Below are 14,636 nucleotides of genomic sequence, written 5' to 3'. Positions count from 1 at the left end.
CCCGGCGCCTGTGGCCTGAGCCCCAGAGCCTCCACATTAAGCTGGGGCTGTCCACTCTTGAGGGGCTCACGTTCCAGCATCAGGGAGTCCCAGGTTGTGCCACTGTCGTCCTTTCATCCGCCTAGCTGTGCATCTAGTCAGACCACATAGTTCGTAAGAAGGTGCTGTGCTCTCTTCACTCTGCGAATTAATACTAAGGAAGGACAGGGAGAGAGAGGAGAGCACTCAGAAAAGCCTTATTGAGGGGCGCCTGGGTGGCTCAGTGAGTCAAAGCCTCTGCCTTCCGCCTAGGTCATGATCCCCGCGTTCCGGATCAAGATCGAGCTCCGCATCCGGCTCTCTGCTCGGCAAGGAGCCTGCTTCCCTTCCTCTCTCTCTGCCTGCCTCTCTGCCTACTTGTGATCTCTGTCTGTCAAATAAATAAATAAAATCTTGAAAGAAAGAAAGAAAGAAAGAAAGAAAGAAAGAAAGAAAGAAAGAAAGAAAGAAAGAAAAGAAAGAAGGAAAGAAAGGGGCGCCTGGGTGGCTCAGTGGGTTAAAGCCTCTGCCTTCGGCTCAGGTCATGATCCCAGGGTCCTGGAATCGAGCCCCGCATCAGGCTCTCTGCTCTGCGGGGAGCCTGCTTCCTCCTCTCTCTCTGCCTGCCTCTCTGCCTAGTTGTGATTTCTGTCAAATAAATAAAATATTAAAAAAAGAAAAGAAACGCCTTATTGATTTCAACTGATAGGGACTTTAAGCAACTATAGAGGTGAAAGGGGGGGGGGTGAACCGTCAGGAATCCAGGCTCTCTCCATCGGCTCTCTTCTGGCCAGCATCTACGTTTTCTTCTCGGTCCCCACGGGCACGCGCCCGTGACAAATATGGCTGCGGCAGCCTTGGGCGCGGGCACCTGCCGGGGCGCGGTCCCGGGAGCCGCGCGGAGCCAATCGCCGGCTGGGGGCGGGGGGAGAGGCTGGGGAAGCTGCCGGCCGGGCGCGCGCAGGCGCACTGACTCGCACCTGGCTCCAGGCAGCCGCAGGATTAGGCTTCGCCTGCCGCGATATTGGTGAGGGGCTGGTACGCCGCCCGGGCGCGGGGGCAGGAGCGGGCCGGACTGGGGGCCAGTCAGACGCAAAGGACGGACCCTAGGGGGCAGGAATGCTGTCTGCTCTGGGAGTCCTAGGGGCTGTCTGCCGAGGCGCGGGGTGGGGGGGTGTCCCTGAGGTGATCAGGTTGTGGGTTGGGAGAGCCCTTGGGGCAGGATGGGAGAAACTTGGGCTCAAGGGTGGAATCCTTGCAAAAGGGCTCCTCTGGGGTCTGGGGTCGCGGGATGCCTCGGGCCGGGATCCATTTCATGAACACAATGGCCCTTACCCCTGGTAGCCTAGTAGAACCACTTGGGGAGATTTAAAAGAACACTGACGCTGGGCCCCATCCCTGAAAATTCCGATTAATTGGTCAGGGGTGAGGCCCGGGCCTTGGTATTGAGCAACTCCTCAGGTGATTTTTAACGTACAGAGAGGCTGGAGAACCACATGTTTCAGCGCCAGTTGTTGCGTAAAGAGCCCCTGGGTTAGCCCCAGACTCCTTGGTGGCTTGGGAGGGGCTGGTGGTCCCAGGGTGAAGTCGCTGACCCTCCAGTGCCCTGGGAGAGGAGGAGGGTCCCACCCCCAGTAAGGTGAAATTTCATTTCCAGCGTGAGGAGGATAGACCTATTAGTATTGGGAATGGAGGGCGCCACCCCCACCCCCCACCCCCCTCGCCAGCCAGGGAAGGCCCTCCTGCCAGGACTGGACGCTGCTGTGGGGAGGGAGGCTGGGCAGGGGTACAGGTGAGGCGGGTGTGAAACTGGAGAGGCAGCAGACAATTCAGAGGTCAGCCGCTTGTTGAGAAAAGGACACACCTAATATTTGTGCAGGGTGTTATACCTTTCAATTTCATTTGATACTCCTGAGGACAGGTAGAGAATAGAATTATTTTCTCCTGCCTCATAGAGGTAGGAATAAACTCAGATGGCTAGTTAGTAGTGATGATGTTCAGACTTGACTCAGGGCTCACAACTCCAAATTATTCTTATTAATAGCTTTCCCCCCTTTACACTATACTGCTTCACATGCAGTCATTAGTCCTTTTGAAGGGAATCAACACCCACCCTCCTGATGCCCCTCACTCTAGGGGCCCAGTCTGGCATTCTTGGTTTCCTCCACCAAATCCACCAGCTCCCAGCCACTATCAGTTGGTTCAGAAATCAGGGAGATGCTACTGTTCCCATCCTTTCTAGTTCTTTATCTTCTAGAAGCCTGATGGGTCAAGAGAGAGTTTTTATGCCAGGGGATTCCTTCCAAACATATCTGGTTCTGTCACCTCAGCAGCTGCCCAGTGCCTCCTATGCCATTGTCCTCAGGACAGAATCTTGTGTGTGATTTACAAAACCCTTTCTGATCTGGTGTCTCTCTACCTCCTTGCCCTGAGCTCTCTTTCCATACTGTATCTGCTTTCCTTAGCACATGGTACAAGGTTAATAAATGTGACTTTTTGTCATCACACTTCCTCTTTGTGCACCTGTTGTCTTGCTGTATGTGTTGTATTCAGCAGGACACATCAAGGTTCCCCTGGTTGCTTCTTTCTGACTCCCACAGCCAAGCAGAGCTGAGGGGCACAGTGGGATTTGGGGGTGGCAATCCTAGGGCTGCTGCTTTTCCCTAGTTCTGGGGATACCCATATTGGCCTTTTAGGGGCACATTGACTCAGCAGGCATTAACTGAGCACCTACTGTGTGCTGAAAGAGCCTGGTGGAAGCAGGGAGTAGAAAACTGGGGTCTGACCTGGTGCTGCTCTTACAGAGCTTGGGTGCTGGAGGAGGGTAAGGGAGGCATTTGGATCCTGATCAAGGAGCCAAGGGACCTGAAATGGGAGAGAACACCTGCCTGGGTGTACTCAGGAAGTCTTGTGCCACTGAAATGGGCCTTGAATCAGCAGGATTTGATAAGATGGTGGTGGGGTTGGGCATAGTGACATGTGAAATGCTGAGATTTTTAGTCAAAAACACCGGTTTTGAATCTTTGCCCCAGCCCCTAATAGCTCTGTGATTTATTTAACCTTTAGAGCCTTGGTTTCTTCATTTATAAAATGAGATGGAAATAGTAACAAGAGTTGTAAGGATTCTTGATGGTGGAGGTAAAAGCCAGGCATACCCAGATGCTTAAGAAATGATATGTAGTTACATCTAGGGTATTTTAGATGGAAGGAACAGCATGAACAAAGGTGTGGAGGTGGCATTTAAAAGAGAATATGAGGGATGGCAGGATGTACCAGGCAGCGAGAGGCGTCCGTCCATGTTGGGTGCTGGAGAGACCACTTCAGTCGTGGATTTGACAGAAGGGGACAATGACTGAAACCCTTTAAAGATCATGAAACCAAACTCCAGAGACAGGAAAAAGAATAACAGTAGCTACTGCTTATCGAGGATCTCCTATGTGCCAGGCACTGTACTTGGTGCTTTATGTACCTTTTGTGTTTCAGCCCCACAGCAATCCAAGAGGTTGGCATCACCCCCTCTTTACAGATGAGGAGACCAAGGGCCAGGGGAAAGGAAACGCTGGCTCAAAGCCACATAACTGGGACCATCCCAGCACGAGGGCTGCGTGGGCTCTGGGGACCTCCAGCAGGCTCTTCTGCCAGGTGCCAAGGTGGGGGTGGAGTTGGTTGGCTTACAGGGTATTTCACCCAGGTTATGCAACTAGGTTGGTGTGGGTTCCAAGCTGTTCCTCCCCTGGAGAGGCAGGGTTGCTATTTTCTGCTGGGGCTTATTGAGGGTAGGAGGGTGGGTAGGGGAAGGCATTTCCTGAGGGAGGAGCAGAATGTAGAAGAGAAATGGCTGCAGTGACCCTGCACACTCCTCCCCCAGCTCCTTCTCCTGGGCAGAGGCTTACCTGGACAGGTCGCTCTGCCCCCGCTCCCCCCTCCAATCCCGCCTCTGGCTTGTGGTGGGGGCCTGTATCTAGCTCTCCTGAACTGTGCATGTGTTCTTGCTTGTAGACTCTCCTCTTTTGATAGCCTTGTGTGCCCTGTCTTGTCTTTCAAATTCCCTTACTGGGGGAAGGGGCAGGATTACCAGGCTATTCCCCTGCTCTTACTCTGATCTTCTATGAGTGAGCCCAAGAAAAAGCCAGTTTCTGAACATCTTCTGTGTAACAGTGCTCTGGGCTCCTGGGCATTATTTTAGTCCTCCCTGCTTTCCTTTAAAGGATGGGCATTATTATTCCCATTCTACCGGTGAGGAAACTGAGGCTCAGACAGGTTAAGTGACTTGCCTAAGGTTACATTCTTAGTAGGAAGTGCAGGTGAAATTTAAGCCCAGCCTCTCCTGATGGCAAAAGTAACACCCTTCCCATGCCACCACCTCTGAGGTTTTCTGCTGTTACCCCAGCATGGGTGCAGGGAGCCAACTAGTAGAGGCTGGGGACTTGCCTCCAGGGCTCACCTTCTCCAGCCTCCAGGGTAGGTCACTGGACATCCAGCTGGGGGCCTGGGAGGCTTCTTTCCCTTTGGACAAAGGCTTTGGAGGTGAGGCAGGGATGGGGGTCTGAAAGGCCCTGGGGAGTCTGAGAAAGTGAGCTAGGTTAAGGATAACAACAGATAGCTTTGCAGCCCCCAGACACCTTTAGATTAATACCCCATCCTTGTGTGGTGGGTTTGGAAGGTCTGAGAGGCTCCATAGCAGTAATCTCTGAAGTTTGAGTGTCCACTGCACTCATGTGCTAAGTGTTTGAGAGTACTTTCCCCTTGATTGTTAACAATTGTCCTAGAAAGGTTGGTGCCATATTGCAGATCAAGAAACAGACATAGTGGGGGCGCCTGAGTGGCTCAGTGGGTTAAAGCCTCTGCCTTCGGCTCGGGTCATGATCCCAGGGTCCTGGGATCGAGCCCCACGTCGGGCTCTCTGCTCCACAGGGAGCCTGCTTCCTCCTCTCTCTCTGCCTGCCTCTCTGCCTACTTGTGGTCTCTGTCTGTCAAATAAATAAATTTAAAAAAAAAATCTTAAAAAAAAAAAAAAAAAGAAACAGACATAGAGAGGTTAAGCAAATTCCTCCAGGTCACATAGGTAGTAAATGGTGCAGTCAGAACTTAGGAGGCCCCCAATTGTGTTTTCTTTCCACTATGTTCCTTAGAAAGTTCCAGGGAAACTTATAGGGTGATGGGTATGTTCATGGTCTCCACTGTTGTGATGGTTTTCCAGGTATATACATATGTTAAAACTGATCAGACGGTACACTTTGCATATGTGCTGATCCTTGTGTGTCAGCTATACCTCTATAAAGCTATGGGGGAAAAAGTATTTCCCACCAAATGTTCCTTCAGGGGCTCAAGGGTTCCAGGAAGAGGCACAGCTGGCTATCGTCCTGCTTTGGGGCAAGGTAGGATCACTGTAGCCTGGGAGAGTCTCTCACAGACTTAGTGGCTGGTTTCTGGTTTCAGGTTGCTCCAGCTGCTTTTCCTTCCCTCATTCCCTAGCACTAGGCATAGACGGGCACCAGGCTGGATCTCTTGAGTGAATTGCCCTCATTTTCCATTGAGCCTGAGAGACCCTGAGATTTCCCTTCTTTTCCCTCTACTCAGGGCCTGTTTTTCTTTTCTTTTCTTTTTTTTTTTAAGATTTTATTTATTTATTTGACAGAGAGAGAGATCACAAGTAGGCAGAGAGACAGGCAGAGAAAGGGGGAAGCAGGCTCCCTGCTGAGCAGAGAGCCCAATGTGGGGCTCGATCCCAGGACCCTGAGACCATGACCTGAGCCGAAGGCAGAGGCTTAACCCACTGAGCCACCCAGGCGCCCCAAGGGCCTGTTTTTCTATCAGAGAGTGGTCATGTCCAGTGCACCCTCCCTGAAGGAGATGGAGGACAGAGAGACAGGCTCTGTCCTGAGAAACCCCACAGTCAGGTTTTTGTGGGGGCAGGCAGGAGAGTCTGTGGTACGGCGGCAGGAGGCATCTGTAAGGGGCTGGAGAAAGTCTGGACACAGTGCTGGCTCTTGAAGGATGGGGAGATGGGAGGCTGCTTCCAGCAGGGGCACTACCAAGGACAAAGGCCTGGCTAGAGGAGAGGGTGGCTTGAAGACCCAGGGGACGCTGCGCTGGGCAGAGGCCCTGGAAGGGTGGGCACAGAGTGGGAGCTTTCGTGGGTCATGGGGCAAGGACAGGTCCTGGGAGTCACTGCTGTTAGACTGGGGCTGAAGTTGGCTCTCCAGGGCCTGACCGTGATGGGAAGCAGAAGTTTCAGCTGTGTGTATCTGTGTGTGCGTGTGCATGCATGCACACACTAACATGTAGATTGCACACATGGTCAGGCATGGTGTCACAAGGACTCAGAAAGGAACAGCCCCTGAGGGTATGTGGGAGTTTCCTAGGGCTGCTGGAACAGATTACCGCAAACTGGGTGGCTTAAAACAACCAAAATGTATTGTCTCACAGTCCGAAACAACTCCAGCTGGTCACGCTCCCTCTGGAGGCTCTAGGGAAGAATCCTTCCTTGTTTCCTCCTAGCTTTTGGTGGTTGCCTGCAGTCCTTGCATTCCTTGGCTTCTAGCTACATCATTCCACTTTCTGCCTCTGTCCTCACATAGCCACCTTCCTTCTGGGTGTGTCTGTCTCTGTGTCTAAATTTCCGTGTCCCTGTAAGGGCCCACCCAAATTCACTATGATCTCACCTTAACTTAGTTACATCTGCCCAGATCCTGTTTCCAAATAAGGTCCCATTTACAGGTGCTAGGGGTTAGAACTTGAGCATATCTCTTTTGGGGGACACGATTTAACTCACAATGGGGAACTGGAGAGAAGGAAATCCTCTTAGCTTCCCTCTGGGGGTCAGACGCAGGGTTATTTTTCTGAAAAGAGGATGAAAGCTTTGAATCTAAAAAAAGAGACAGGCAGACTTAATGCCTCACTGCCTAAACTGTGGTCATGGCCCCGTGGTTGCCACCTGGACACCCCTTTCGAAGTGCAAAAGCTGATTCCTCCCCAGACCTCCTGAGTCAAAATCTGCATTCTGATGAATTGCCCACATAACTTGAAAGCACTTTCCAGTTTAAGAAGGCCTGCTCTAATAAAGATCTGACTCTTGTTTCCTTCCCTCTCATGCTCTGTTTGTCCGTCCAGCCTCTGTGTACAAGTCAGACCAGTTGGAAGCCAGGCACCCCCACTGTGCTTTGTTCGCTCTTTTCCCATAACAGGTTCTTGAATTTCTCATCTATGTGTTGGGGTGGCCCATAGGCTTGCCTTCTCTGGGGAGCATCTACCTTGCTGAGCCAGTCCCTTTGTTGTATTCTTGGGCCGTGTCCAACTTTTTGCTGTTTATTACCATTGCTGCCTTGAATGTCTTTGTACATGTTTCTTTGGGGTTCATTTCTTGAGGTGGGATTTCCAGAATCAAAGTGTGTGAGTGGTTGTGGATTCTATCACTCTTATATACCTATGGAAACTGACATCACAGCAACTCTCTCTGTTCTACCCAGCAGTGCATAGGAACCTGATTTAGAAGGTCAAGTGGCAGAAAAGGCTTTAGAACCAAACAAATCTCCTACTTTTTTGCTGTATGACATTGGGCAAATTACTTAACATCTCTGAGCTTGGCATTGCTCTCTTTTCACATTGTAAGAGTGCTATAAATTTTGTAGAGATTTTATAAAGATCATGACACCACCACCATTCATTTATCGAGCACTTTCCATGAGTTACCTCCCTTGATCTTTACATTTCTCTGCAGAGTAGGCATGATCATCCCTCTTTCCCTTTTACAGAAGAGGAAACTGAGGCCCAGGTTAAGTAGCTTGCCTGAGGTTATAGGGGCATTGTGTGCCCAGACTCACAGCTGGCATGTCCAGATTTTTAAGGTTTTTGTGATAAGATAGTGTAGATGAAAGAAAATACTGAGCACAGTGCCCTAGCCCATGACCTGGCTTCGAACTTGTTGGATGCCTGCCTTCTTTTCCCATGCTTTTATCAGTTTTCTTGGGTTAACTTGGATAGCGGTATCCAGCCCAGCACTGTTTCAGTTGTATGTTATTGTTGAATCTCTAGCTTTGTTTTGTGTACAAACTTTCTCCCAGTGGAAATGAGGTTGTGGTTTTTTTTTTTCTTCTTTAAGATTTATTACTTTATTTATTAGCATGAGCTGGGGCGGTGGGGGGGGCGGCAGTGGTGGTAGAGGGTAGGGGGAGGGAAAAACAGCAGACTTCCCACTGAACAGGAAGCTAGACGTGAGTCTCAATCCCAGCACCCTGAGATCGTAACCCAAGCCGAAGGCAAATGCTCAACCGACTGAGCCACACAGCCACCCCCGGAAATGAGTTTTTAAATGATTCAGAGGTCTGGGGTTAGGAGCAGAGCTGGCTCTGATCCCTGCAGCTAACTGGCTCCTTCTTCCCCAGGGACAAGGATGGCCAGACTGCTCTTGGAGTGAGCGCTCCTCAGTGTTGCTGGGGCTGACGCCAAGCTGGCAGCCATGGGGCTGGGCAGGCTCCAGGCCTGGATGCTGGGCCTTCCTACGGCTGTGGTCTATGGCTCCCTGGCCCTCTTCATCTCTATCCTGCACAATGTGTTCCTGCTTTATTATGTGGACACCTTTGTCTCAGTGTACAAGATCAACAAAGCTGCCTTCTGGGTTGGAGAGGTAGGCCAGCACGGGGGGCAGGAGCTGGGCAGATCGCAGGGCTAGGTCCCACCCAGTCCAGAGTATGGGGCAGGCCAGGTTGCCTACGGCGATTCAGTAAGAAAAGCTGGAGCTGGAGGTGTTGACTCCTCCTTCTCCTGGCCTCTGTTCTCTGAGCCTGGCATGGTTCTAAATATTCACATATATGATAAAATGTATTCACATAGGTTAACTTGTCAGCTGGACAAATTTGCCCTGGATGGGTGAGAGTCTGATGGGGGCAGTGGCTGGTGGAGTGGGTTTTAGCAGAGGGACTGCCCTGAGCAAAGGTTTGCAGGCAGGAAAGCTGGGCTTACCTTTGAGGGGTGGCAAACAGGCTGGGTAGGGAAAACTCTGGAGAAGAGGCTGCCTAGAGCCCACCTGCCCCATCTCCCCTCTGCCTGCAGACGGTGTTTCTCCTCTGGAACAGCCTCAACGACCCCCTGTTCGGCTGGCTGAGTGACCGTCACTTCCTCAGCTCTCAGCCCCGGTTTGTGTCCTGGGGATGGTTCACAACGGGTCCTGTCCCACTCGACCTCTCCCCAGGGGTGCCTGTGTTTGTGGTGGGGAGAGAAAGGGAGAGCATTTTCAGCTTTGGGCCAACTCCCTCCCTTCCCAAGTTCAGGCAGGTGGGAGAAGTGGCCTTGACTAACTGTTGCCTTGCTCACCTGGGGAGAGATTTACCCCAGCTTGGCTTGTCAGGTCCTCAGAACTGGGAGCTGTATAGCAGACCCTCTCTGCTGCTTCTGGCAATTATCTTGACTCCATCCCTGCTTGGGCCAAACCCTGAGAAATAGGTATCCCACCACCCCTTGGCCATCAGCCCTGGCAGGCTCACAAGGGAGCAGATGAGAAAGTATACCTCCTTTGCTTCCTAAGTCAGAGGCTGAGGATGTGGGGCTCAGTGGGCTCACTCTGGTGTGAGTTTCATACTCTGGGCCTCTGTCCTTCCTTTGGGGCCTGGGCAGAGGGGGAACTGGGGCTCGCCAAATTGGTAAGAGCCACTCCCACCTTTCCTCCTCTCCTTGGCAGGTCGGGCACTGGGCTCTCCTCGAGGGCCGTGGTGCTGGCACGGGTGCGGGCCCTGGGCTGGCATGGGCCACTGCTGGCACTATCGTTCCTGGCATTCTGGGTGCCCTGGGCCCCAGCTGGCCTGCAGTTCTTGCTGTGCCTATGCCTCTATGATGGCTTCCTGACGCTCGTGGACCTGCACCATCATGCCTTGCTGGCTGACCTGGCCCTCTCTGCGCACGACCGTACCCACCTCAACTTCTACTGCTCCCTCTTCAGTGCGGCTGGCTCCCTCTCTGTCTTTGCCTCCTATGCCTTCTGGAACAAGGAAGACTTCTCTTCCTTCCGCGCCTTCTGCGTGGCACTGGCCACCGGCTCTGGGCTGGGCTTTGTGGGGGCCACGTGGCTGCTTAGGCGGCAGGTTGAGGCAGCTGGCAGGGAGCCAGAGTGCCCAGCCCTGGCTGCGGATGGCGGGTGAGTGGCCTGGCCCAACGCCCTGGGTTCCCTGCAGCACACAGAGTCCCCTGGGGGATGGGCGGCTGCCTGGGGGTGGCAGATGGCTCTGGCCCAGCCCTAGGCCATGGGTGACTCCCCTGTGCCCCATAGCCTGTGCAGAGAGGAGCTGCTCACAGGCTGCCAGGATGCAGGCAGCATCACTCTGGGCCAGTACCTCCAGCAGCTGGCACGTCACCGGAACTTCCTATGGTTCGTGGGCATGGACCTGGTGCAGGTATGGGAGCAGCACCCCCTCCAACCCCCCACCGACAGCCAGGATGTGCCTCACTCAGGGGAGCAGGCTCCTTAAAAGCTGGGCCTCATGTGATGACTGCTGGGTGATTTGCTAGCTGGAATACAGGTCTGTTCGTTGGGACGCCTGGATTCTAGCACCATCAGAAGTCCTCACTCCCTGTGTGACCTTAGGCAGGTCTGTCTCTCGGGGCAGCTGCGTCTTCACCTGCAAAGGGAGGCTGTGAGAAAGAGGTGCCCCTGGGGAATTCCGTGACAATTTTTTTTTTTAAGATTTTATTTATTTATTTGACAGAGAGAGATCACAAGTAGGCAGAGAGGCAGACAGAGAGAGAGGGGGAAGCAGGCTCCCTGCTGAGCAGAGAGCCGGATGCAGGCTCAATTCCAGGACCCTGGGATCATGACCTGAGCCAAAGGCAGAGGCTTTAACCCACTGAGCCACCCAGGTGCCCCCGTGACAATCTTTTTAAAACACTAAATGCCGTGCCTGAAACACCTGTAGCATGTAAGCTAGCTAAATTCAGAAATAGATGGTGTTTATGCCAACAAGCATGTTTTATGAAAGTGTTATCGATTAAAGAGAAAAAAACTTAATCATTCAATTTGACAGTTTTAATCATTCCTTCTACCTTTTAGCAAAATTAGATGAGCAACAGGAAGGTGTTGGGTTTTATTCTGGCATGTTCCGTGGGGAGGGACATGGGGTTAAAGTCTGCTCTTGCTCTCAGCGCTCCCGGGTCGGCTTCCGGCCTGCTCCCAGCTCCCCTCCAGCCCAGCAGCCTCCTCACAGGCCGTTGGGTTGCAGGTCTTTCACTGCCACTTCAACAGCAACTTCTTCCCCCTCTTCCTGGAGCATCTGTTGTCAGACCACATCTCCCTCTCCACGGGCTCCTTCCTGTTGGGTGAGTGGGTGCCGCAGGCAGGCTGGAAGGCCCGAAGCTTGCCGCCCAGCTGCAGGCGCAGCTCCCAGGGGTGCAGGGGCGGGGGGCGGGGTCCATTCCTCTGCGGGCGCGCCAGTCCACCCTCCAGCTCTGCTGTGGGAGGAGGGGGTGGGAGCCCGTTGAGGTGCGAGGAGGGTATGGCCGCTCACTGGTGGTTTCCGTGATGGCGCCCCCCAGAGGGGAGGCGGCACAGCGGCCTCTCACAGCGCGGCTGACAGGCTCGGGGGCGCGTGTTGACTGCTTGTTCACTGTGCGTCCTTGGGTGTGTTTTCTTTAGTCTCTTTGGGCCTCCACTTACCATCTGTGAGGCAGGGGCAATCACAGGACTGATCCTGAAGGGTGGAGAGGATTAAATAAGTGGACATGAAGCTCGTGGCGCAGAGCCGGGCACGTCGGGAGGGTTCCGTCCGTGCCTGCTCTGACGCCGGCGGCGGGCATGTGGAGAGCTGTGGACGCGCGGGCAGCGCCCCCTGACAAGGCTGCGCCCTTCTGTCCAGGCATCTCCTACGTGGCCCCCCACGTCAACAACCTCTACTTCCTGCCCTTGTGCCGGCGCTGGGGCGTCTACGCCGTGGTGCGGGGGCTCTTCCTGCTCAAGCTGGGCCTGAGCCTGCTCATGCTGTTGGCCGGCCCCGACCGCCCCGGCCTCCTCTGCCTCTTCATTGCCAGGTATGCGCTGCCCTCCCTCACCCCTTCCACCTCCGCTCTACCCGGTCATCCTTGCCCCCCGCCCTTCTTTGCTGGCAGCAACCGCGTCTTCACGGAGGGCACCTGTAAGCTGCTGACCCTGGTGGTCACTGACCTGGTGGACGAGGACCTGGTGCTGAACCGCCGCAAGCAGGCGGCCTCAGCTCTTCTCTTTGGCATGGTGGCCCTGGTGACCAAGCCGGGCCAGACCTTCGCCCCGTTGCTGGGCACCTGGCTGCTGTGCTTCTACACAGGTGAGGGCCCTGGGGCTGGCACAGGGCTCTTGAGGTTCCAGGGTTCAGAGCTTACCCGGCACAGCAGCTGACAAGCTGGGTCCAGTCAGGGGGAGAGAATGGCAACTGGCCAACAAGCTGTGCCTGGTCCACACCTCCTCCGCCTCTGCCCAGGTGTGGAGAGAAACTGAGTGTCTGGTACTTCCCATCTTTCAGTAGTTCATTCATTCATTCGACAAGCATGTATAGAATACTTTCTCTGCCAGGAGCGGCTCCAAGTCCCTTTAGGGAGGTAACAGTGGTCCTTGCCATCATGGAACTTACATTCTGGTTGGAAGGATGGGTGGGGTTGGCGATAAAGAGCCAAACAAAAGAGCGACAGTATTGGGAAAAGTGATGGCAACATAGGCAGTGTGACTGAGAAGCTACTTAGTGTGTGGTCCAGGAAGGCCTCTTTGCGGAGATGACACCCAGGATGTGGACCGAATGGCAAGAATTGGGTCTAGAAAGATCTCAGTGAATCCCGGACGGCGGGGGGGGGGGGGGGCAAGTACGGAGGCCAGAGGTATCAGGAGTGGCTGGAGACGAGGCTGGGCAGCAGGGGACTCTGTCCGTCAGCACAGGGTTTGGATTTGATTCTCAGTGTGAAGAGAAACTATTGCCAGGGCAGTAGTGACATGGTCTAGCAGGGCAGTGATATGGTCTGGTCTGTTTTTTAAAGTTCGCCCTGACTGCAGTATGGAGAATGGGCTGTGGGGAGGCAGTGGCGGAGGCCATGGAAGCTCGGAGCTGACGGTGCCAGGGGCGCTGGAAGAAAGTGTCTGGGTGTGGGGTGTGTTTTGAAATTGGGGGGAGGGGAAGGACTGGCTGCTGGGGAGTGGTGAGGTTACCCGAAGAATCGAGGAAGGCTTTGTGCTTATGGGGTGGGTGGTGGTGCCAGTCACCCAGAAGGGAAGCACAGGGTGAGGCAAGTTTGGGGAAAGAAGTGAGTTGTGGTTTAGACATGCGTGTGTGTCACTTGAGATGTGGCACTGGAGACCTTGGAGGAGACTGGGGCTGATCCTGTTCTTTCTGCATGCTCTCTCACCCTAGGTCATGATCTCTTCCAGCAGCCCCCACTGACCCCTGTGGGGAGTGCCCAGCCCTGGCCAGAGCCCCCGGCCCCGGCCCCAGCCCAGGCCCCAACACTCCGCCAGGGCTGCTTCTACCTGCTGGTGCTGGTGCCAATCACCTGTGCCCTGCTGCAGCTGTTCACTTGGTCCCAGTTCACACTGCACGGGAGACGCCTGCACATGGTCAAAGCCCAGCGCCAGAACCTATCACGGGCCCAGACCCTGGATGTTAAGATGGTGTGAGAGGCAGGCACAGCAAGGCCACTCTGCTGAGGACGCTGTCACAGCCCTGGGCAGGAGCCACTTTTGCCAGGCCCTCGTCCTGCTCCTCTGCCTCCCTGGGGCACAGCTTGGAGGACAGATGGCAGAATGGGAGCCTTTGAGGCTGAGCCAGGAGCATCAGTGAGGTCTAAGTTCCGGCTTGGCTGTCTGGCCCAGCTTGGGCAAGAGCTGGGCTGTATGTGCTCAGGGACCTGCTTCCCTGCCGTGGGGCAGGAGGAAGAGGAGGACCAAGAAGGGAAGGGGCTGCCTGCGATCACATGGGGTTGCTGCAGGGCATGGAGGCCTGTTCAACCACCTGGCTGGGGCTGGTGCTGCATAGGCTCCGAAGCCACTTTCACCACTCAGGGGATGCTGTGAGTCCCACCGCCCCCTCCCTCCACCTTTCCAGTGGTTTCTCTGGCCTCTCCGCTTCAGTTGTGCCTGAAGTATTGTGCCCCAGCTGCTGCAGGGCTTCCCCACCCCTATCTGACCTCTCAAAGAGGTTCATGTCATCACAGACTGATTAAAGTCAGTCATTTCTGTTCCTGGGGTCTGTGCTATGTGCGGGAGTGGTGGGTTGGTGGGGTTGGGAACAGAATTCCTCTTAATAGGAAAAGCACCCTGAGAACATTTTTCTGTAGATGAGTTGGTGGGGTTGGGGGGGCACCCTTATCAGAGTCACTGAGGTAGCAGGGAGGGTGTGCAGACCAGTAGCTGCATGAGCATCTGGGGGCAGAATGACTTGCAGGCCTGCGGTCATGCCTTAGTGCATTTCCCATACACCACTGTCAGACATGGGGAGTGAGGAAAAGCAGCTGCTTCCAAAACTGAGATCTTCAACCCTGGAGTCACTGGGAGCTTTCAAAAATGCTGATGTCTTGAATTCTGTTCCCCAAGATTCTGATGTCATGGGTTCTGGGCTATGGCCTAGGCAAGGAGGTTTTGGAAAGCTCCATGATTTTACTCTGCAGCTGAGATTGAA

General features: G+C 54.1%; 1 protein-coding gene across 4 annotated transcripts; it reads left to right on the top strand.

Annotated features, from left to right (window-relative positions):
* Positions 1 to 984: 984 nt before the first annotated feature.
* MFSD13A (major facilitator superfamily domain containing 13A) lies at positions 985 to 14,199 on the top strand. 4 transcript variants are annotated; one of them, XM_080822777.1, is made up of 9 exons: positions 985 to 1,045; positions 8,403 to 8,644; positions 9,070 to 9,152; positions 9,695 to 10,147; positions 10,280 to 10,403; positions 11,226 to 11,322; positions 11,859 to 12,030; positions 12,109 to 12,302; positions 13,374 to 14,199. In XM_080822777.1, the coding sequence occupies exons 2-9, from the start codon at positions 8,477 to 8,479 to the stop codon at positions 13,634 to 13,636; spliced, it is 1,554 nt and encodes a 517-aa protein (XP_080678903.1). In that variant the 5' UTR covers positions 985 to 1,045; positions 8,403 to 8,476; the 3' UTR covers positions 13,637 to 14,199. The 4 variants fall into 4 exon arrangements, with proteins under 4 accessions (XP_080678903.1, XP_080678904.1, XP_080678901.1 ...); XM_080822778.1 differs by having other exon boundaries at positions 985 to 1,056; XM_080822775.1 differs by having other exon boundaries at positions 994 to 1,045; positions 11,859 to 12,302.
* Positions 14,200 to 14,636: the final 437 nt, after the last annotated feature.

This window comes from Martes martes (assembly GCF_963455335.1).
Source record: "Martes martes genome assembly, chromosome: 14".
Lineage (NCBI taxonomy): Eukaryota > Metazoa > Chordata > Mammalia > Carnivora > Mustelidae > Martes > Martes martes.
Note: the sequence above shows the minus strand (reverse complement) of the source record. Positions and strands in the feature narration are given on the sequence as shown.

What these genes read in the sequence shown, in the direction of transcription:
- MFSD13A (XM_080822775.1), top strand. Translation starts at nt 8,477, where the DNA reads ATGGGGCTGGGCAGGCTCCAGGCCTGGATGCTGGGCCTTCCTACGGCT. An exon ending in GCCCTGGCTGCGGATGGCGG is followed by an intron (nt 10,148 to 10,279) that starts GTGAGTGGCCTG and finishes TGTGCCCCATAG; the next exon opens with CCTGTGCAGAGAGGAGCTGC. An exon ending in TGGGCATGGACCTGGTGCAG is followed by an intron (nt 10,404 to 11,225) that starts GTATGGGAGCAG and finishes GTTGGGTTGCAG; the next exon opens with GTCTTTCACTGCCACTTCAA.